Source organism: Pteropus medius, unplaced genomic scaffold, assembly GCF_902729225.1.
Source record: "Pteropus medius unplaced genomic scaffold, Ma_sr-lr_union100, whole genome shotgun sequence".
Lineage (NCBI taxonomy): Eukaryota > Metazoa > Chordata > Mammalia > Chiroptera > Pteropodidae > Pteropus > Pteropus medius.
In genome coordinates this window covers 26,359,499-26,384,650 of record NW_024344378.1, presented here as the reverse complement: position 1 = coordinate 26,384,650, position 25,152 = coordinate 26,359,499, and the positions used below count along the sequence as shown (strand labels likewise).

Genomic DNA, 25,152 nt, shown 5'->3' with positions numbered 1-25,152 from the left:
AAATACTCTGTGGTAAAATGGAACACTATTGCAGCTGAGATAGAGAAGTTTGGTTATTATTAAAAAAAACAGAAAATGTTAGCTAACATACCATACAAACTGGTGAAAAAGCAACAATCCATACAAATAAGTAAGTTTTAACAAAAAGATACTTTTTTTTCACTAATCTGTGACTAATCTTTCACTCAAACCTTGCAAGTAGAGATGTCACAATACTCAAATATTTAGATAGGAGCTTTACCCAGTTAAATACCATTTTGTTGCTAATATAATAGATAAAATTAAAACTAGCAGTTATTTGCTAATTGCATAAATGCAATACATTCTGCATTAGCCCATGCCTCACTAACAAGCTATAAAACACAAGATATAAGCAGAAATCTAAGCATAATCTTTATACCACTAAGTAAGAATTTTCCAATTTCTTTTCTTCTGTTCCTAATCACTTATTTGTAGCTAATGTAAAATTCCAACCAGTAATACCCAATTTGAGTTAAAATTTTACATCACAACTTGATCTAATCTATATATTATTTACAAAACTGAATACATAGAGCATACCCAAGAGCCAACTCTGGACACACGTTTCTCCAAGTTATTGATAACCTTGCCTCCGTGGCAGCGGAACTGGAAGAGGCCATCAAGGACTTGTAGAAACACACCATCTATCTAGAGCAAGTCATTGGATGTTCTGTTTACGCAACACCAGTTTTGCAGTTGTATGTTTCGTTAATTTTAGGTGCCATTACAATGACACGCTGCCTTAACAGCACAGCTTCAAGGTGAGGTGAGTGTTGGAAAAGAAGCAGGAGGGCAGACAGATCATGCTTGGAGTGTTGCCAGATGTGTTGCCACAATAAGGGACAGACGAGGGGCACCATATCCGGGAGGGGGTGGGGTTGTGGTGGAGGAAGACAAAGTCTGAGACTGTCCATATACAGTGGTGACGTCTGAGGGTGCTTCCTCATTATGACACCCAAGTGGTAAAGGGAGGTAACTCAGGGGAGACGATGGGATCCCAGTCTAACTACACAGAAGGTGGTGTCATCCCATCCGCAACTTCTTTTCACTCTCAGATGTCACCACTGTGAACGCACGGAAAAGATCTGGCCTGGGAAAAAGGCACCATCCCACATGTGCACAGCAGTTGGTAGCAGATTCACTCACACACACACACACACACACACACACACACACACACACTCACAAACACACAACAAAATGAAGAGTGAGAGGGGAAAAGCAATGAGTCATTCTGTTGACTTAGCCAGGTTTTTGACCTGTTGGTATTTCACTAGGGGTGACTTCATGATCAGGGCACAGATTTGGCTGCACCTGGTGTTGTATAAATCCACTGTGACATCCCTAGAGAACTGTACTGTGACATCCCTAATCTTACACTAAACCACTGTAATAAAGGAAAAGGCTTGTCAAAATCTCACATGTTCTGCTCATTCTGTCATTTTATTACCCAATTATTCATTACATTTTCCAATCACTTTACATAACCAACCATTTTCATTGTTGTCACACTATTGTAAACCACATCAGCAAGTTAATACATAAAGCTTTGCATTTCAAAAAACTAGACACTTTAGTAACAATATTACAAAGGTTTTAGCTTCAAAAATAACTGAAAATGAAAAAAATAAACTTTTAAAGAATTAGCATCATAAAATTAATTTATTCCAAGTAAAAATACAAAATAATATTATGACATTGACCAGATATGAAAGTCCCTCCCAGAAACAACTCTATTAATGATTGAGAAAGCACTCCTTAAAGAAAATACGAAATAAAATGAAAAATATGTAAATATGTTTAATTTTTTTCTTAGCAAAAAATCTCTCTAAAAATAACAATGAAAATTTGTCTCAGTACAAAGGCTACATTACTATTGAAAAAATACCAGCATGAAGAAAAGGTACATATTTGACAGTAGAAAAATGATTTCAGTGAATCACAATGTCTAAAGTTTGCAATGAAAATAAATCTGCAATAAAGATTTATGCCTTTTTTCTTTTCTTTTTTTTTTCTATTTTTTATACAAACAGTACAAACAGTATTGCACATAACAACAAATAGTCGAGGTTAGGTTATAGCCTTCAAAAAATCGACTAGTTCAAGTGTCACATCAAGGAAAGGCCACAACAGGACCTGTGATACCCAGGGGCTCCCCAGTCAAGTTGCAGGTCAGAACACCTCTGTGTTTTAAAAAATAATTTTTTTGAAGGACCCTCTCTTTTAATATAACATTAACAACTTGGGGGCACATTTATTTACAAAACAAAAGGGAACATGTTATAATTTAATAAACTAAAAAAGTTCTCTTTAAAAAAATACAAACAGAAGAACTCTTTCACAATCCTGGTCAGTCGTGCACAATCAACGCTTGATTATAAATATACAAATTAAGGGAAAGTAGTTTCCACCATCTATTCACAACTCTCAGCACCAAATGGAGTTTATTTTTTGTAACCTATTCTTCATGACAATGCTTTTTCGCCTTCACGTTAAGCTTTATGCTGTTCAATCTTCCAGCTTTTTTTTTAATCTGTTATTTTATTACATGAAAGAGGGGTGCTTCTTCAAAAAGTTTTGCTCCTTTCACATAATTAGGTAGATTTCTGTAGGTTAGATATGATCTTTAATATTATAGTTATAAAGCTCTAACTTCTTCATTTTCAAAAAACACAAATAAGCATGAAAAAAATAAAGTTACCCATCTGTTAAATCATTTTTCTTGAAGAATTAAATTAATATATATTTTTCTGAATAAACTTACTTAGAAAATATCATTTTCTCTCCTATATTTCAAAATTGAGGTATTGCAAAAGATCATGTCAGTCAGAAAGCATGCCTTTTTCCTTAAAAACAAACAAACAAAAAATCTTCAGCCGACTTTTGAAAACTGTCTAGAATACAAAAAGTAGTAGTGCATAACAAAATTTCTTGTACAGATGAAAAAAAACCACAAACATAGAAAAAAACAAACAGAAAACCACAGCTGGGCTGGAAAAAAGCAATTATTACCAAAAAGCCCAGAGGTAACCTCAAAAGGGGAGAATTCTAATAAACGTTTTTAATCCAGTAAAAAACTATTTTGTTTTTCCTTTTTGAAAACAAACTATAGTTTGAGAGCTGGTAATTGTAACTAAATACTGGAGAAACAAAACAGAACAAAAACAAGTAATATTAACTTAAGACAGTACAAGGACATCACAGCACACAAAACACAGCGATTTAAATCTATTCTGCAGTGTCATATCCAGTCAGATTGTCCCCAGAATTCCAAAACATAGGAAGAAGATTAAAAAAAAGATTTACATAGTCTCACAATCATTGTGTGTGTTTATATATTACTATCTGCAGCCCAAGAGTGAATGCTAAAAAAATGTCCATGGTAGTACTAGCAGGTCTTAATTCTATTCAAGCTTTACAGGATAAATCCAGGGAATTAAGTAGTTAATTTCTCACCCAGACAACCAACCCTGCCCAGGCCATCTTATTTTGTACAGACATTTCTTTAGCATCACCATCACGCAACTTTCTTAAAATGTGCCTAGTCTGTCAATCTGACAACTTATCTCTATATACTGTATATATTCCTAGTGTTTGTAAGCTAAGATGAGCTCTTTGGTTTTCTGGACAAGGTCTGAAGCTATGTAAAATGGTGCAAGCACTAGGAGATTGTAACTAAGAGCTCATGTGTTAGTTAATAGTATACCAGTTATGAACTGTCAAGTTCATTAATGTCTGACACAGAGGCTTTAAACAGTTAAGTTTGATCACAGTTAGACATAATCACTTTACTATATAAAATAAATTGCACAATATATAACAGAGCACCGCAAAGTACTTCATCTACCATCCACGAATTTGCTTTAAGAATATCCTACACCTAGGTTTTATATTAGTTGTAATATAGGTCATTCTGTTATGGGCTCTTTCTAATTTCAGAAGCATTCCATTTATTGAGGCATGCCTTCCTCCGGTCAATTACCAGTTCTTTGAATGAAAAAAAATCTTTTTTTTCTTTTTTTTAAAAATCAGTATTTTATAGCTTATATAGATTCTTAATTTGTGCATTGTGGGAAGGTTTTATACTAGACATTGGATATAAAATTTATTGCATGCAGCAACCTGATTAAGTAAACATGCAGTCAGAAATAGTGACCTTCCGTTGAAGCTTTCTGAAGTCTATTCTGATCTCCGTTCGGCAGCTGATTCTATCCCTAAATCACAAAAGTGTGTTGTTGGTTTTTTTTTTTTTCATTGATACCTTAGCCTGAATAGAGTATTATGGTATTAATAATACCATTTTAATAGCAGCAAAAGCTATTGCAGCATAAATTTACATAACACTAAAAGATCTAACCAAAATCCTCAGCAAAACAAAAATCAAACATGAAGGAAAAATAAAGATTCAGCTTATGAGGTATCCTTACATGTCAAAATAGAGAGCAACTAAAGGCTTATTTTCATTAAGGGTAATCCTTACTCTAAATGACCCCAACTAATGGTTGCGGAACTGTTGTGAAGTTTTGCTACATCTGCCACCTACGCACGAGTATTACCTTTGGTGAGTCCTCCTAGGGGCAACTCTCTACGTTTCTGAAAATAAGTGCATGCTCCAGTTCGAAAACAATCAGAATAACAACAACACAACAACAACAAACAAAAAAAAAATCACAGACATCAACCTGATGGCCGCTGATGAGAATGGCAGTCTACGTACTGTCACGAGTGACAAATCAGGTGTAAGAAATTAAGGTACCAAGCAGACAAAGGTGTGAATCAAAGTGCAAATCAGTACCGTTATACACTCTGCAATTTTGCATTATACTGGACATTGAGTTCAGTAATATGACTGTAAATAATAATAATAATAAAAAGACCCATTTCTTCTTTAAAAATCGAGAACGAATGCACAGATTTCCAGAACACCGTAAGCCCTGAGGCAGTGCCCTCTCTTTTCCCTCCTCGTTATCTACTCCAGTACTTGTGGCTGGGTCTGCCCTGGGCTCAGCTCCAGCGGAATGGGACATGACGAGGACGGTCGCCTCCCTCCTTCACCAGCGGTTTGTGGAACTCCCGTCCGGCGCGGGAATGTATGCTCGCCCAGCAGTATTCGCAGTAATACTGCAGACAGGTGACGTTGGCACAGAAGAACGGGGCGAACTTCCCACCGCAGCGTGTGCCCTGGCACTCATCACACATCTGATCATCCAACACATATGGCTTCACTTCCACCTGGACCCAAAGAGGAAAGACAGAAAAAAAGGTTTAGCAAACTTCCTTGCGTTTCTTTCTTTCCAGAGTTTACAGTACCGCTTAACGATATGTCTCAGTCAGATGCCACTTGGAACAAAGCTAGTACTGGATGGTAGCTGAGCATATGTGCTTCGGAATCCGCCCCTTCATTTACTACTTGTGATTGTAGGCAAATCCTTAACCTTTCTCTGTGCTCCTGTGTGTGCTATCTGGATACCTGTAAAGTGGGCATAACCTTTATACACACATGCACACACTTACTGTAAATCCACAGCCTCAAAGAGTGCTGGTGAGGGTTGAGACGGGAGCACATAAAAGCATGCGAGCTGAATCCCGAAGGCTGGGCGGCACCTGACAGTGCGGGACCAGGGGGAGCGTTCCAGGGACAGGGACCCGCTAGGACAAAGCCCGGAAGCGGCAAAGGCAGCACACGTACTTGGAGAATGGTTTGACAGAAGCTGGGCCGGAGGGGATGAGTCGCACTGAGGCTGGCGAGGCGGGCTGAAGGGCAACACGACTGTGAGGTGCTGGCATTCGTGTTTTAATGACAAGGCTTTCAAAAGACTAACATCCCAGTACTGTGTACAATGGACTGGAGGGAAAAGGGGGGACTAGTGACATGTTAAGAAGCTACTATAATAATTGAGGCTTTAAAAAAACAAAAACAAAAACTTTATTGCCTTAATCTGCCCCCTAAGACTAGAAGCTTCATTCAATAGAGGAGATCTTTTCATCACAGCCCTACAGGGGGGCATTACAGACTCTAAATGCAGTAACGCTGTATTATGTGAGAACCAAAAGCAAGAACGAACAAAAGCTACCACAGTTTCCCACCGTCTCTTTCCTAGAAACTCAGAAAAGGAACATCATTAATGTTTTCATCTCGAATGTTAGACGGCAGCACAAGGGTGGCCAGTCTGTGGTGAGGCTCCTTCCACACTGACTAGCCAGCCTGAGAAGAGCAACCACTGTGGCGACAAGGACCCACGGTTCTCGGATACAAGCTAATGGTTCAAGCCGCCTCTGGATGCAGCCAGGGGCTGGAGCAGGGAAGATGGCACCGCCTAGGGTTAGACGCTCCACTTCCTGGTCCTCCCTTCTGAAGGCCCCTTTCCCGCTCCCTCTAGAGTTTCGTCTCTGCCACAAGCTCTAGTCCACAGGTTCAGCCAGTCAGACATTTCTCCTTGGAAGATCCACCTGAGAAGATCTGTACCAGCTCCTGGTTACCAGGGAAAAAATATCTTTACTCTGGCTCGAATTCCCTTCTTCCTATTTCCTCATCCTCAACCTGACACGTTAGTAAGTGGACTTCAAATAAATGTCTCACATTCATCTCTGCATCATAATTAAAACTGTAGTGGGTTTCTGGGGACATCTGCTTGGGTTCAAATCCAGGCCACGTTAGTAGCTGTGCAACCTTAGGCAAGTTTCTCTGCCACTCTGAGCCTCTGTTTCCTCATCCGTACACCGGAGGCAGAGAAGAGTTAGAACTTTATAGGGTTCCTATGAGGATTAAATGACTTAAACCATATAAAGCGCGCAGAACCACTAAGCATAGTCATTATCCCTGCTGCTTCCTCTCCAGTTCAGGCCATCACAGCGTGCACCTCAATAGGTTCAATATCAATGGCCTCTGCACTGACCAGCATGCTCCAGGCCTCCCCTGGTTCAGTGTGCCCATGTACAGATTGACATCTCAACAGTCTATTTTCACAATGTTTTTCTCCTGGTCAAAGCCATTCAGATTCTCCACCGCCTCGACGATGAAGCACAGAAGCTTCAGCGTGATAGGGACTCTCTGTCTCCCATGGCTCAATTAGATGACGTAGACTTCACAATTTCTCTCTCCCAACTAATCCCCAACTCAAACTCTACCTGGTCTTTATTTTCACTTGCACTTTCTTCCCACCTCGAATGCTCTCCTTTAACACCTAGCCCACTCGACTCAGGTACCCAATGAGGTCTAGTCTTTTTTTCTTTCTTAACGTAAAATTAGCAGTTTTAAAGTGAACAATTCAGTGGTACTTAATATGCTCACAATGTTATAAAACTACTACCTCTATCTAGTTCCAAAACACTTCATCACTGCTGCACCCACTGAGCAGTTACTCACCCCACTTCTCCCTTCCTAGCCCCTGGCAACAACCAATTTGCTTTCTGTCTCTAAGGATTTACATACTCTGAATATTTTATATAAATGGAGTCACATAATATGAAAGCTTTCATGTCTGGTTTCTTCCACTTATAATGTTTTGCGGTTCATCTATGTTTTAGCCATCAGCAGTATTTCCTTCCTTTTTATGACGGAATAATATTCCACTATATGTGTATGTGTACATACGTATGTACCACACTTGTTTATCCATTCATTTGTGGATGGACATTTGGGTGGCTTCCGTCTTTGACTATTGTGAATGGTACTGCTATGAACACATGCAGACATGTTTGTTTGAATACCTGTTTTCAACTGTTTTGACTATATACCCGAGGGTAGAATTGCTGGGGTGGGGGCGGGGGGAAGTAGAGCAATTCTGTTTAACTTTTCGAAGAATGGCCACATTGTCTTCCACATAGCCTGCTCCACGAGGGGTCCAATTTTTCTACATACTCACCAACATTTGTTGTTCTCCATTTTTGTGATTACAGCCATCCTACTAGGTGTGAGGAGGCACCTCACTATGGTTTTTCATTTGCATTTCGCTAATGACTATTGACATTAAACATCTTTTCATGTGCATGTTAGCCATTTGTATATACCCTCTTTGGAGAATGGTCTATTTCAAGTCCTTTACCCATTTTTTGAATTGGATTGTCTTTTTGTTGTTGAATTGTAAAAGTTCTTTATATATGTCAGATACTAGATTTTTATCTATATATGATTTACAAATATTTTCTCCTATTTTATAGGTTATATTTACTTTGTTGATAATGCCCTTTGATGCATTAAAGTTCTTAATTTTGATGAAGTACAACTTATCTATTTTTTTCTTTTGTTGCTCCTTCTTTTGATGTCATATCTAAGAATCCACTGCCAAATGTAAATTCATAAAGATTTAGCCCTATATTTTCTTCTAAGAATTTTACGGTTTTAGCACCTATATTTAGGTTGATTGATTTTGAGCCACTTTGGTATGTTGTGTAAGGCAGGGTGTCTACTTCATTCTTTGCATGTTGATATCCAGTTGCCTGAGCACCATTCGTTGAAGAGACTATTCCTCACCTACTGAATGGTCTTGGCAACCTTGTCAAAAATCAGTTAGAGGCCCAGTCTTCCTAAACTATTTCAGTCCCACAGGGATCTATTCCTTCCCTTTTGTTCTTAATACTCCACCTTGCTCACCTGGCATTTCCTATCTACAGTCCTGCCTTGGTCGGCATCTCTCCTTATCTTCAAGGAACTTGAGGACAGAGTCCTGAAGCAGGACAGAACAGTGGCAGATCCAGAGAAGAATGGGGTCTGCAGAGGTTAGGGACAACTGGAGGAAGGTATAGGTTTATGAGTGTATCTAACCTGGCCTCATCACGTGAATCTGAAGGTTGAAAAGGAGCCAAAATGGTGGAATGAATCCTTTTGCCCTGAGGCTGGAGGACTACTGGTAAAGGCAGGGCATGCTGGGAACTGGTAGCAGCCTGCTTTTCCACCTTCGGTGCATGAGCTGAGGACTGCTCTGCTCTACCACCAGGTAGACACCTATACCCGGGGAGCTCCGGCAACTGGACCTGAGCCCCAATAAGCCTAGAAAAGAGGAGTCAGAGAGAGGACTGGTCTGAACAAAGAGAATTTACACTCAGCAAAAGAAAGCTGCTGGAGGAGAAAGATAACAGCCATTTATAATACATACAAATATGAAAAGAGTACTTAAGGAGATTCAAGTCTAGCACAAAAGATACTTTCTGGTAATTTTTTAAAAAAACAGTTACTTTTGTTTAGGTATAAAAACAGTATTGTGGTTATGTGGAGTTTTATTTTTAACTGCAGAAATTTTTTAAGAGCTTAAATTAAGGTTAGAGTCATGAAAAATTAACCGTTTTAAAGTGAATAATCCTGGGGCATTTAATACACTCACAATGTTGTGTAACCACCACCTCTATCTAATTCCCAAACATTTTCATCACCACAAAAGGAAATCCTGTACTCTCATTTTTGTTTTACAAAGTTTTTTTTTTTTTTTTTTAGATATTATTGAATTATTTAACTGAATTATTTCAGGATGAAATATATGATGCCTGAGATCTCCTTCAAAATAATCTGGGGGGAGGGTGGTAGAGTAAGTAGAGATGTAGATGAAACAAGATTGGTCATAAGTTGATAATTATTGAAACTGGATGATGGGAACATTGTACGTTGATAATTGTAACTGAATGATAGAGTTCATTATACTATTCTCTATACTTCTGTAAGTATTCAAACTTTTCATTATTAAGAAGCTAAAATACCCAAACTGTGACTTTTTGACTAATTAAGTTATCAGATGAATTGAAGAGAGGATAATCACTGTTGAGATCCAGTTCAGTGGCCTAGAAGGTCAAGTGGTAGAAATATTTCAAAGCTCTGGAAAAAAAAATAATTTTGAAAAGTAAAGAAAGATAAATTTTAGAAAAGATCCAGAAAAACTTAATATACGAATCAAAAAAGTTCCAGAAGAAGAAAAAAGAAACGAGGAAGGGCAATAAGCTGACAAAAGTCCTGAAACTGCATATAAAAAATACCACCAGGGCCAGTCTAGACTGATAAGACAGAAAACACACCACCAGGAACATCCTGCTAACTCGCTAGCTAAAATTTCTGGACTGTAAAGGTACACAGAAAATGTTTCATCCTCCCAAGTGAAGAGAGCTAGCTGGTATGTCTTGCAAAGGAAAGAAACAAACGGGCATCCTACTTCTTATCTGTAACACTAGAAGCTAGAACACCAAGAAATGCTATTTATTAGGCTGAGAGAAAAAGGCATCATCTAAAAATCCTTTATCTAGTCAAAATAGCATTTTTCTGTCAAGAAGACTTGCAAGAAATCTAGTAGCTTTATGCTATTCTAGCAAGAAAAATGCAGAAAATATCCTATTCGCAACTGAAACAAAAATTATAAATTACTCGGAATGAATCAAATTATAAAGATACAGGACCTACATGAAGAAATATTTAAATGTAAAAAAAAAAATCTTTAAAAAAACAACTAGGTTTAAATGCACAAATCAAGGGCAAGGTAGACCTTTTTTAGTAAGGGCTAGAATCCTAGAAGCCTCAGAAGGAAATAAATATATTAGACTATGTAAAAATAAAATACATTTAAATAACAAAAGATACCATGAGAAAAGTCAGTAGGCAAATGATGGATTTAGAAAAAAATAACAATTATTTATACTATAAAGAGAACTCTTAAAAACTGGCAAGAAGAAGACATACAACACAATGGGAAAATGGGTAGAGGATAATTCACATAAGAATTCATAGGCAATCCACATTAAAAGGTTTTCACATTTGTTCACAGTCAGGAAAAAGAAAATTAATATCACTTTAGTCTCTCATCAGACCTGGAAACGTTTGAAAGAGATGATAATTATCATTTGCTGACAGAAATATGAATTACTACAGCATTTAAAAAAAGCAAACTAGCAAATTCTTAAAATTAAAAATACAGATGCTCTTGATCCAATAATCCCACTGTTGGTTGTTGTTAATGCTGTAATCCCCAAGTTTGGAAATATAACCACAAGTAAGTTTACATATAAAGTATATTTATTGAAGAATTGCCCATAGTGGCAAAAAACTAGAAACAAAGTAAGTGTTCACCTATAGGTAAATAGCTGAATAAAATGTGGTATATCTACCTCCATAGAATATCATGCAGTCATGAAAAAGACTGAGTTAGTGCTCTACCGGTTGATTTGAAAAGATTTCTATAACATGGGAATGTTAAGATTAAGTGGAATGATATATACAAACACCTGCTGCGAACTGTAAAACACTGAACAAACGTAAGGTCAAATAATACATTTGTGCTGATATTTGAAAATGTGATATGAATAAAACTGCACCTTCTGTCTATTCAGGCTTCCAGCTGAGCTTGGCAACAATGTCCCTTACCAGCTGAGGGGTCTGGTCAACACAGATTCAGCAAATAGCCATGAAGCTCCATCATGGCCACTGCTGGGCCAGAGGCACACAGTGGTACCTTATTTAACCAGCTTCCTTAGAGAACAACAAAATCCTTACAAGTTACTTTTCCAGAGAGCAGACATTTTTCTTTTTTGGTGCCAAAACATCTTGAATTTTGATTTTTTTTTTTTTAAGGAAATCTTATTTACTATGCCCTCTCTTAAGCAAGGAATATTTTGATATTTTGAATTCCCTTCATAGTTGTGCCAGGTAATACAATGCAGTGGACAGTTTTTACTTTTTTTCTGTCACCCCCTTCAAAACCTGTGTGTCTGCTATCACTTCTAATAGCTTTCAATGATCCTTTATAAATGTGCAACTTCCTATCACTTTCAATTGGACTGAAAAGTTGGGTAATAAACTTTGCTAAGACTTGCACATTATATGCCAGTAATCATAGTCAATAAGCCTCCAAATAAAGCCTTTTATGTAAAGGACGTGGCTTTTGGATTGCTACTGTGCTCTCAGAGGCCTTTCCTGACAACTTCCAGAGGGCTGCCTTCTAGATGCGTGAGTGGTGCTATTACTGCAAAGCTGCTTCCAACACCTCCATGCAAGTGTTGACTCCAAGAGTAGAGACTTGCCCAAAAGATAAGACAGACACCATAACTCGAAATGATCCACAAACACAGATGTGCAAGTTGGCTACCATAACCTCTCAAAGGACAATAAACACTGTCTTTGACAATTTAAATCGACAAAGAGAAGTAGCTGCATGAAGGACACTGGTAGTTAGTTGGTGGTCAAATGGATTCACTGATTTGACTAATATTCTTTGAGTGCCTATTCCCTGTAAGCCACCATATTAAAAATGAAAATATCATGAAGAATATGACTTAGGTCTTTCCATAATTTATGGTCTGAGAGTTTCTTAAAGGCACTCCCAAACCACTGATGTTTTCGCCATGTCCTAACGCCATCTGTATTATTATGTTATGTTTTACTTGACTCTCCAGATATCCATTTTTCCCAATACACAGATATATAACTATTAAAATAACAATGGGTTCCTCTGCTAATCACCTAGATCACCTGCAGTGTCATTAAACTGTGACACTTTGGAAACACCAATCTACTGGGACATTACTGATCTAGACTACCACTAAAGACCGACTACTAGAGCCTTTCCCAGAGCCAATGATGTCACCAAGTTGACTCTGCTTCAAAGGGATTTGCAGGCACAGGTGATGAACACTTCCTGTAGAGAGACACCTGAATTCATACCACTCAACTGCTGGAGAGGACCATGCCCAGGATGCTGAGAAATGTGTGTAACTTACTGATTAGCTGGTAACAATTAAGGATAAGAAAGAATGATACAGAAGCCTGGATAAGTGGCCATAAGAAGATGGATAATGGGAATAATATATTTAGAGTGACAGAGACAAAGAGAAAGCCACATTTTAACAATATGATCTCAATGCTGACACTGTTTTGTTTCTAATAAGCTGGAGAAAATATTTGTCTGCAGTCATTTCAATATTACCAAAATGACCTCCCAAAATAAGTAAACAATGACTAAACACCTCTCAGTGGCAGAGGGAGACCATAAACTCTTCACAGGTCCAGAATTCCCTCTCCTTGGGCCTGAAAGGTTGTAATAATGAGAAGAGAAGCATTAGCCAATGTCGGGCTCAGTTGAATTATGTGCTAAAGTTTATATAAAGGACATCTAAAGACTGGTCCCCATTGCAGCCTGCCCTTTGGTGACAGGAAAAACCAACGTAAGTCCATCAGATACCTAACCAACACAAGATGGGTAAGATATGTTTACAGGTGGCTGGCAGTTGAGTAGAAGCAAAGATTTCAGATAATGGAAACCGAGTGAACAAACTGGAGAAAGAGGCCTAGTAAAGAGGTATAATTCAATAGAGATAAATGTAAAGGTGTCCAGAAGTCAGGTAGGCCATTTTTTATCATTTGAAGCAACATGCTTCCTGGAAAAATCAATTTATTTGATGTGCTCAAAGTTTTTAAACAATGTACTTCTAATCTTCGTGGCATGTGTCACAGAGTACATGTATTCTAAAAAGCACAGTAACCTCAATACCATTCCCACTAAACGTGGTGTCTACAGTTGCGAAAGCAGGCCTCCACTGGCACCTAATGCTACGAATGTCTAAACATAAAACTTTTAGTTTTTCAACTGACTATGAGTTCGAATCCTGTTGTTTGGAAAGCAGATGAAAGGTGCCTAGGAAATAAAAGAAGCGACACAAAAAATAACTTTTCCTTAGCAACAAAGTTATCTATAACTTCCCAGATTTGGCAAATTTGCAGTTATTAATTTTATGAGCAATCTAGGGTAGATTAAAAACATATAGGGGAAATGGTTTGGATTTCATTTTCTTTTTACCTTTCAATGGACTTACCATTTTTCATATTTTCATATTAAAAACCATCACAGTTCCAATAGGGAAGATATAAAAAGAGAGAATGGGACAGAAGAGATCAGAGGCCAAGACTCGGAAGGAGAGAGAGGGCAAAAAGTTTCCATGCCATTTAGAGAAGAGGAATATCTTTCTCTTTCTTTAGATGACCCAAACTCCATTTATAAAACTATTTCTGGTCAAAGGCTCTGAGACTCCCAGTGATTCAAAATAAGCTCAGGTAGGATTAGTTCCAACAAAATTTGAATTCATTTCTGGGTGTTGCTTCCTCTCAAAGGGTCAAATCAAACACAGTCATAGCTACAGCTGGGAAGATTTCAAGCCAGATCAAGGCAGGGACCAGTAACAGCAGCAAAATAAAGGCTGGGTTGTGGGAGTCCTAGGTCCCAGACTAAGGCTAGGGGCAGTCATAGTCTGGGAACAGGTCACCAGAACCTCTATTTCTTTTGCTATTGAGTCATCTTATATATTCCAGCTGTAGCCAGGGACAAAGTGTAGTATTATCAGCACTTCTGTTAGTATCGTTACTGGGTCACATTAATCTTCATGTAGGCTAGAAATATAAAGTCTTGAATAGTCTTCAGCTAAAATTTAGTCTTAATACGTTTCTAGTGCAGAGAAAAAAAAAGGTTAAATATGTAAGGTACTTGAAGTGCTTGCAAAAAAAGGTGCAATGGATAACATCTCATTAAATAAAAAATGGGTTATTCTCAAGAGTATGCTATTCAAAGCAAATATTATGTGCTATGGCTTAGCTGTCACAATGTTCCTTAAATAAAAGTATAAGATAGCCCCAAATTAGCTAACTGAAAGTCTCTCCAATTCTCTGCATTAAACTAAAACAGAGTCAAGGAAACATTATTTGTCAGTGGCGCATTGATTTCAAAACTATTTCCCCTTCTTCTATAGAAACCGATACGTTAGAAAGATACAATAGATTATCTTGAGTAATCAAAATACAAATAAGAATAAATACTAAAGAGAATACTAACTACACCTTCGATGCCCCCCCTCGCCTCCATGGATATGCAGCTGCTGTTTTCCTGCCTCACCGCATAACCCTCTATAGATAGAAAACACATTCCCAGCAATCTTACTTCTGGGTATTTATTCAAAAGAAATGAAAGCAGGATCTCGAAGGGATATTTTCACTATTGTGTTCACTGAAGCATTATTCACAATAGCCAAGGTGTGGAAGCAACCTGAATATCCATCGACAGATGAATGGCTACAGAAAATGTGGTAAATATACACAATATTATTCAGCTTTCAAAAAAAAGGAAATTCTGTCACATGCGACAACATGGGTGAACTTTAAGGACATTACGCTAAGTGAAATAAGCCAGTCACAGAAGGACAAATACTGCATGATTCCGTTTATATGAGGTATCTAAAACAGTCAAACTCATAGGAAGCAGAAAATAGATTGGTGGTTGCCAGGGGTTGGGAGCGGGGGAAGTGGGGAGCTACTGCTCAAAGGTTATAAAGTTCCGGTTACGCAAGATGAGAAAGTTCTAGAGATAGTGCTCTACGACATTGTGCTTATGGTTAATAATACTGTACTGTACACTTAAACATTTAAAAGGATAGGTTTCATGTGTTTTTTTCACCACAATTAGAAAAAAAAGAAAATATATGATGAGTGGGACACACTTGGAAAAAAGGGACTAAGGAAGGGAAAAACAATCAATGCCTTATTAAACTTCTGAATTTGAGCATGAAAGAAGTAAAGAAGCTGAAAACACAGTATATTTCTCAGCTGGGCTCCCTAGAACATTACTTCCAAGAGAGTGCATTTTAGCAGAGTTCATGATCAAAAAATTTGTGAAAAATTGCACAGTGTCTCCTTCTTGGATCTTCATAATGAAGATTAGTATTTAAAAGATTCTAAGAAGCCCTAGCATAAAGCAGCCTATTTAACTTTCTTCAAGAAAGCATTTCCAAACTCACTTGACTTAGAAAAAAGTTTTTTGTAAAACAGATATTAAAATCCCAAAGGACACATGCTTTATGAAGGATAATTTAAGAAATGGTGGTTTAAGGGAACTAATTTTAGGGCCAGAATCTTGTCAACTCAAAGTTCTTCCTCCTATTTCAAAAACTCAAATAACCAACCAACTTTATCCTTATCTTGCCTGAAATATTTAACTGCTTTTATCATATGAAATTCCAATTAGACTGTCTAATAAGCATCTTACAGAAGAGCTCAAATATTTGCCATTTATGGTCTCATGGAAATCAATATGTTATCAGTGCCACTGTATATTGACAGAGTGTTTTACAGTTTTCAAAAGCATTTTCATTAACACACGTACACAAACATCCTTCCTTCAAGACTAAACCCCAGATTGGCTCCTCTACTCTAGTATCCTCTCTACTAGTAAAAGTATCTCTATGGGCTGAGTTGGCAGACTATAACCACTGTTTACTGCATGATGCATATCAAGTTATAGACATCTCACTTACAGATTTCTAGGAGACAACATGACCAAGTTGTACTAAATAATAGCTGTGTAGTGGTGAGATCCTCATATTTTTATTAAGAAATTGTTCATATTAGTCAAATCATATGTTTCTGTTAGACTAAGGGAGACTAAACTGATTCTACCCTTATAGATTTTCTCAGAACCACACAGAGTAGACAAAAGAGTAGAAAAATGGCCATGTAAAAAGATTACTCATTTCCTAATGATCTCATTTTTCACACTACCCAAATCTTTCATATGTAAGTGACCTATACTCAAGTAATAAAGAAAGCTGGATTTAGCAGAGCTTTCACATCGTAAGTGTTCATCTGGCATCACTTCCAAAAATACCATTAAAACAGACAGAATGAGTACAGGTGCCCTCTTTTGCCATCGTTGTACTTAAATACTTTGAACTGTTCCAGTTTTTCACAGAAACACTGTTCAAAGGAATATAAGCAAAATTTAATCTTAACCGTCTACTGAATTTCAAGTTCAAAATCTTTTTGTTATCAGAGAAAAGATGCTGGTAAAAAACACCTCTTTCTAGACTAAAGAAAAAAAAACCAAACGCTTCAATGCTTTAAATGGAAAACACATCTAGGTGTTTGTAACTATAAAAGGAACTGAAGAGTCTCTCTATGTGTGTCTTGACTAATATCCAACCAGCAGACTGGTAGACTGGCACCTATGTTAACAGTTTCATTTTTTAAAGTTTTAACTTCAACTTTTTCATTATCTTTATATTAGGGATTCCTAGGGGAACTGAGTGGGCACTTTCAAAGTAGAAAAAGAAAAGAGAGTGAGTCAACAATTAGCCTTGGACAGATGGTTGAGCAACAGTACAATTTAAATAGGGCTCAGGCTCTGCCGTACAAAGCAGCACCTGTACAGCCTAATAACTTTCCAAAGCACTTCATCTCTCATTGTCTATCTGTGCGACAAACCATCAGAGAGTTAGGCTGGTGCTACTACTGAGGTAATGAAATCAAGCTTCTAAGAGATTAAGTAACTTGCCCAAGTTCACATCATGACAGAAAGAAGAACCAGGAGTGTAGCTCAGATCTCCCAATTCCCAAGCCAAGTCACTTTTTTTCTATAGCCATGGTTTTCTGGGTGGTGAGGATAGGAGCAGGTACAGGGTATATCCCCCCTTAGATACTTAATACTCCATAAATGCCCTACGCTATTAGTGTTCTAGGGTACCCATGAGAGCGTATCACATGCCCCATGGACACCAAGGCAGAAGAAATGCTGAGAATCACTGTACTGGGTATTACACAACTTTGATATTGTCAACACAGGGAAAAAATTATCGAGCGGCTGATAACTGGTGAATATTAGCCATAAGATATTCATAATGTAAGACTTAAAGAGTTTATTTCAAGATGTTAACAATGTTTCCTTGGAAGTAAAAACTGAGGCATGAGTTGCATTTGTGTCATTTATCTTTTTTTATTTTTCCCACTCCCTGGGTCATTTATAATAATAATGCACCATAAGAAGAGTTACTGTGACATTAAAGATGCCAAACATTTTCACTAGTGTTATATGTAAAAATGTATATATGGATTCATATATACATATGTGGAGTTGGCTCACAGTAACTTGAAAGAAGTTTTACATAACTATGACATAAAAGTGGAAATCAAAAGCAAAACATCAAAAAAAAAAGCACAAGAAAATTTCAAACTCATTTTATTAATGTTAAAAAAAACCTATAGACATACTAGAAAATTCTGATAACTCCAGGTGTGCCCTGTTCTGTGCAGAATATTCCAGCTCACCTGAAAAGTTATGTGAAATATTGAAACATATATAAAACTCACTAGAGACCTATAATCTAACTCAAAGGTTCCTAACCTAGGCCTGTGGAAAGAGGAATTCATAGAAGGGTGTTTGAAGAAACATTAGGCCCTGCATGGGCAGCAAAATTCAGGGAGTCCCATGAGCAGAGGTAGGTCTGTCTTTAATTGACAGGTATCTTAAGAGTCTCCAACCCACTCTTAAATTCTCTCTGTTGCAAAATAAAGGGGTTGAGCCAGGTCATGTCTAAGGTTAAGTCCAGCTTTTAATGTACTGTAAGTGTCAAAGAACACTTTCTGATATTCTAAACAGCAAAATCTGAATTTCTTTATTACACAAGTGAATGTTCTTTATTAAGTAGAAAGGGAAGGCTGTGCAAAGTGCCCTCTGGCAGACAGTTGGATATGTCAAAGGTTGATACATAAGGGTTTTCCATCTGGGCCACCTCTCTAATCAGCATCCATTGAAGAACTCACTCATTCATCCAAAAATCATCCAAAAATAAATAATTAATGTATATCCACTGTGTCAAGTATTAAATATACAGTAGCTAATATGAAAGACATATAATCACTGGTCTCATGGATTATATAGTCTAACAGGGTAGATGGACATTAAACAAACATTATTTCATTATAGAAGTGCTTTAATGCCACAGAGGAATGGTAGATGGTATTATGACAATGATCTAAGGGGGAGATATAAGCTCCAATGAAGAAAAGTTTCCTAAATATATCACAATTAAGCTGAGACTTGAAGGAAAAGTGGGTATTTGACAGGCAGAGGAAACAATATGTAGAATGACCCTGAAAAATAGAGAAAAAGGTCAGTTGTGACTGGTTCAAGATGAGGAAGGAAGAGCTAAGGCAGAAAAAGGGTGTAGTACACAAAGGGTCATATAGACAATGTTAATTAAGAATTTTGACCCTTTTCCTAAGAGCAGAATATAATCAAAGGTTTAAAAGCGGGGAAAGACATAATTCACATTATGACTTTAAAAAGATTACTCTGGCTAAAGTTGAATGGGAAGACTACTGGGAAGCTAGTCTAGATGTCCAGGCAGGATGAGAGTGACTCACTCCGGTAACCTCGATAAATTTTCATGGTTGCTTCCAGTCCTTGCTCTCCCATTAATCACCCTAATTTATTCTACACATTTATTGATTGCCACCCATGTGCCAAGCACGCCTATTCAGACCTCTGGGCACAGGAGGCAGAGTCAAAATCATGGCAGTTCTGTAAGGAACTACCATTAAAAGCCCCTCCCACCTCTGTTAGTCTTCCCATTGCTAGACATACCATGGCAAAAAGTTTGTTAAGTGTAGATTTATCAGCCCACTTCGACAAGTCACATAATCTCGGGGGACTCTAATTACAGATATAGCAGGAATCAGAATTTTGACCCAATAGCCTGGGCTACCTTATTCCTGTGACTCTGAAAACTATAGGTTAAATAAGTAGAGTCCCCTCCGTATAATGAGCTAAATAAAATTATACAGGATAAATGCAGTTCCCCCTACCACTGTGGTTATTGTTCAATTGATCTTCTTACTGCATACTTGAAGGCACATTAAAATACCTCTTCTTCTATTCTAAAATTGACTGTGGTGATGGTTGTACAACTATGTAAATATACTAAAACTATTGAATTATACATTTTAAATTAGTGATTTGTATGGTATATGAATTACATATCTCAATATAGCTGTTACCAAAACAACAACAACAAAAAACCCCACCTCTTCCTAAAAATATTGACATAATGGAAGACTAATATGACAGCTGAGATGTTATATATTGACATATTTTATATTCATGAAGCCAAAAAGTCTCTAAGGTGATGAGAAGAAATCAAATTATAAAGTTTGTATTTTCCCCATAAACCACTCCATCTGAAAGCTTAGCAAAAGAGCAGCAATAACAACAGCAATAATAATAAATACATAAACATATAAACTCTCTAAAGAGATGTCTTTTTTGAAAAAACTTTGTTGGATACAAAAGAGGTAAAGAAAATATACCAGCCAAAATCTTCTTCATGTACCTCCCACAGTCTACCTGGGAAAGGTACAACCTGAGAGCACACACCTCAAACAATCCTAGGACTTCCATGGTTCCAGGCATTGCTGCTCTGCAGGTGGCCCTCTCCCACTCTCCATATGGGACAAATAGTAAAAAGGGTAAGGGCTACAAACAGGAAGCAAGTGGCCTTAAAATTCCATCTACAGTTTTTTTAAAATCACTGATTGAATCTGCATTTATAATGATGCAGACAGCAAAGGAGGCTCCCCTGACCAGAAAGATAATAAAGGTTGATGCTATTTAAAATAGTCAAAGTCTCAGTTTAAAGGCAACTCTAAGCTAACATCCAAAGAACAGAGAGAAAGGCTGTAGCATCTTGGAATTTGCAATAGCAAGGAAAAGGAATTGAAGGCACAGGTGGACATCTGTCCCTGACTTTTAGGATAGCAAGTTTCAAAATCTTAGCCAAGAGACTGTTGCTAAAAATCTGCAGGGATTATTCTGGGAAGAAGGCTGCACCTAATGATAGAAATTCTCTGTAGACCATGAAGAACAGAGCCCCTGAGAAAGAAAAAAGCATTACCTAAAGAAATACTAACATGCTTATATATAATGGGAGCTCTCTGGAAAGCTCTAATTTAAGCTTTAGGAGAAAGAAAAATAAAAATAAAACTAGCAATGAACCTTAAAATGCTTCTATGAAGGGTGTAGTTAACAGAGGCTTAAAATGCCAGAAACAACAAAATAAGGTAGTGTTGGCTATTTTCAAAGCAAGAAGAAATTAAGAAGAGGACAGAAATACAGTTTGGAGGAAGTAAGTGTAATGTTAATAGAGTAGTGAAAAAGGAGACCAACTCAGGATGAAAGCTGGCTTCCATCTCTCATAATAAAGAAAATGGTCTCCATATTGGTCAGGGCAAACAAGGAACATGAGGATGGCATGGAGAGGGTACGGGACCTCTGCTACTTTCAGTGATTTCCAAATCTTGCACTTAGATGACTCTCGTCCCAGGGCACAGAAGGAACTGACAGGTCCCTTTTTGATACCACATGCATGGAGGTAGCATTCTTGTGACCACGACAGTCCCACTGCATATGTGTACAGTGTATTACACTGTATATACTGCTTTCCTGTTCAATATCTCCTCTGGGCTTCTCAACAATCTGTGGAACACACAAGGCTATACTACTGCTTTCATTATATACTGAAGCTCAGAATTTAAGTGACCTGCCCAAAGTCACAGAGCCCATAGAGAGCAAACCAGCTCTAGACCCAGCAATCTGACTCCGGCCCAGTGCTCTTTTCACTAACCAGGGCACCTTTGCACTATATCTTCAGCAGAGCAACCGACAATTCAAGCTAAGTAATATTAACAACGCCAACGTTAAGTGCATTTGTAGCAAGATGAATTCTGTTAACCAGTAAGTGCTAGTTAAAGATCTACCCAAATGCCATACAGCTCAGGCTGTTCAACTTCAAATCTCATTTAATCTTCAGACCATCCCCTGGAGGGAGTTACAGATGAGGACCCAGGGCTCCTGGCATTAGCTCATTTGCTTGGGTTTACCAGTGACTAGCAGCAGCAGAGGTTTAAATATATTGGAATCTGTTCCAGCTCCAAACTCCATACTCTTTTCATTACAACTGGCTGCTACTCTAATAGTTAATCAAAGACTACTCTAAGATGTGAAAGTATGGTTAACTCAAATACAGTGGGTAGAAAACAGTCAATGACTTTCCTGAATCCTGAGTTTAGTGTTCCAGATACTTTTTCATAGCATGGCCTATGATCATGCTAATAAAAGCAAAGCCACTTCTCTTTTTACCTAGTTCTAAATCTTATGGTAAGAAATACTGAGGGCCTGAGCACAGCAGGGGTGAGAGCAGGGGTAGGTAACAAAACAAACAGTATCTGAATTTACTGTGATTCTTAAAGAGGCTCAAAGATTACCATAATCCCTGGGGCAAGTGTACTTTCCTCTACTAAAGAATAGGCAGGGAGGTTGTTGTTAGCAAGGAAGCAAAAGGAAGATAGATACATTGGGAAATGTATCTACTTCTTTTATATCTCTAGGACCTACCTCCTGCACAGTCACTAGTTCTGGCTTCAGAGGGGAACAAAGAAAGCTGCTTCCATACAGATGAGAACCTAAGCCTCTCTAGGTTAAGTTTATTGCCATGTTGTTTATTGGGTGCAGTAGCAGTCTAAATGTAATGGAATCTGCTGTTTCAGACAGGCACAAGCAAGTCCACCGGTAGCAGTAGTTAAGAGAACCCTTCAAGTAGCACCATTTGTCAGTCCAACAAAGGTTTATCGAGCACCTACTATGGTTTCTATGGATCAAGAAATGGGTAAGCACTGGGGATGAAGAGAGAATGAGACACACACCAAGCCGATCTTGGTGGAGATGACAGGCTGTAGGGGGATCACTGTTACAAAAGGGGGAGCTCAGGGTGCTATGGGTGCTTGCAAACTAGGAATAGATTCAAAGCTCTACCATCCCTTTGAGTCGCCATTAATTTAAAAGTGTTTCAAAATTCTGAAAGGGAATTATTTTATTTACTTTAATTAAAAAACATACAAACCAACACTACTTTTAAGGACCCAGTGATGTAGCAAATAGATTGTTTATTTTAAGCACTGGCTTTTATAATTTGATCAAGATATATATCTTAATAAAAATATAATCTTGCTGAATATTAAAAACCCATCACCAATTGAAACTTTCATTTCCTAAGAAACTTAAGCCTGCTACACAAAATTAGTCAAAGCTAACCCTAGAGAGTATAGGTGGAATTTCATAATATAACATATTTACTACCATATTTATTCTGGTCCAGTGCATCCCCCAAGACCATCCTTTGCTGGGAGCATTAATACCACTGGACAATTGCACAGGGAAGTGTTCAAAATTTGATGCTATTCTCTTACTTGCTCTTTTATCTATTAATATAGGTCCCAGATTAACACAACCTTCTATTCCCCCCGAGCTTCCGAATTGAGTGGCAGAGCTGAGGTTTAAGGGATTTAAACCTATGTCTGTCCGTAAAACCAAATGAGCATGCCAACTCCCTACCACCCTAACTCATGCCTCTCTTTAGGTTAGAGGTAGGAAAACTGAATGCCTGCAGTGGCCAGGCAGGTGACACCAATGAGCAAAGAGGCAAGTAAAGCATATGCATATGTGGTATGAGCAGTAGAACTACAGGGAGTTGGAGAGGGGACTGAAGGAGACAGCAGCTATTTGGTTCCAACGACTGCTACTATGTGTGATTTTGCAGTTTTTTTAAAGAGAAATTAGAACTTCAAAATTTGATGTACACTCCTGAATGTTAACATGAAATGTTAGTCCAAGTTTGTTTGAAGAGCACCACATGGGTCAAATAGGACACCAGCTCTCAACCATCGTTAATGCATCGTCTTTTGAACCTCACTGGTTTGGTATGCTAAATTCTGCAGGGTTATTTTCATAAGTGTAACATCACCCTGGGGATGAGTGAGGCAAAAGGTTTATTAATGCCTTAAACACCAAGTGTGCACTCTTTTTCAGGTAGCCTAGATGGACTTATGAGCGAGCCAGTGTAAGGTAGAGCTGCACATTTATGATCGTGAGGTGCTTTTCCTCCCAGTGGCCCACAGAATAAACTTCATTTCTTTTCCATAGCATTTACGCCCTGAGCAACTGCTTACCCGTTTGTCAATGTCATTGTGTTGGAGCTGCACAAAGCGAGCACTGATGGCTGCAATATAACTCTGCTGATTGGAGAATGCCACACGGCCAGCACCTTTGGGGTACTTCAGCTCTGGGTCCGTATCAATGCCAGCATAGCAGACACCACCATACAAACGGTCCATGATCATTGCTAGTTCAACTGCAAGAAAATAAGAATAATTCTATATAAATGTTTAGAAGGCACTCTTGCCCAGGAGAAGGAAGAACTATTTAGGATCATGCAGTGTAATTAAGAAAAGGAAAACCCATGTTAAGTATCCTGAAGAGTGTCCACATCCGTCTTAACAACTCAAGAAGGATATTTAAAAATCAAATGAAAAAAAATTATGAATTTGCACACACACACACACACACACACACAAATTTACATAATCAGAACTTGAGCAACAGTATAAAAGGAATGATCTATCAGTAATATTCTTGTTCTAATTTCTAATTGCTTAGTCCACTGGAGTGGGCCTTGGGTAGGCAAAGTATTTCACGGTGCCGTAACAAGTTAATAAGAAACAGCCTGACTTATTGACCTCTAAAACTGAAAGCAATTACTAAAGTCACACTGCTACATTTAAGATTAAGCTATAGAAAGGGTTAACTCCTCGTTTTAGCTAGAGGCAATATACTTACAGCCTTAAAGTAAATCTCTACAACTAAAAATTATAAAAAGAATTTTCGAGTATATGCTATCCCAACTGAGGAATTTCCACGCTCACCTCTCACACTCAATTTTAGTAATAATACTAGTAATGATAATAGTAGCAAAGAACATTTACTGAGCACTTACAATGTGCCAGGAAACACTAGCTGCTACAAAGGCAGTAAAAACATATCTATCCTGCACCCTGCTATAAATCCAGAGGTCTGTTCACCTGAAACTAATACAGAATAATGTTAAGTGTCAAAAAAAGAAAAAGGGAAGAAAAAAAAGAAAATATAAAAAAATGGAGAGGTCTACAGTCTTTGCCACATTTCTTTTAAATGTACCTTTATGTTGGTATATTTACAAAACACCTTTTGTAAAGAAATCATTTAGAAATTGGACCATTCTAAACATCTGATATTCTAAAATCATCTTCACCATAAAGTTACCATGGAGAGAAATATAGCACTTACCTGAATCCAAACTGCCTGAAGGTAATTGTTTACTTGATACTGGACGGCACCTCCTCCAGGTATGACCATTCCTTTCAGGCCAGTCACATGGTTTAAATCCAAAAGACTTAGCCTTACCCCTGGGGAATGACCCAAGAACCCACTTTCCTCAAACACCGACATATGGTATTTGGAAAGAAGACGGGGAAGATGG

General features: G+C 37.9%; 1 protein-coding gene across 6 annotated transcripts in view; it reads right to left on the bottom strand.

Moving 5' to 3' along the window:
• Positions 1-1,445: 1,445 nt before the first annotated feature.
• The window catches only part of CPEB3 (cytoplasmic polyadenylation element binding protein 3), a 165,525-nt gene continuing 141,818 nt past the window's right edge, over positions 1,446-25,152 (bottom strand). For all 6 annotated transcript variants that reach the window (XM_039871733.1, XM_039871734.1, XM_039871731.1 and 3 more), the window contains exons 9-10: positions 23,807-23,988; positions 1,446-5,253 (exon numbers count right to left, since the gene is read on the bottom strand). In XM_039871733.1, the coding sequence (XP_039727667.1) occupies positions 5,026-5,253; positions 23,807-23,988 (410 nt within the window). In that variant the 3' untranslated portion in view covers positions 1,446-5,025. The remainder of the gene's footprint in view (positions 5,254-23,806; positions 23,989-25,152) is intronic.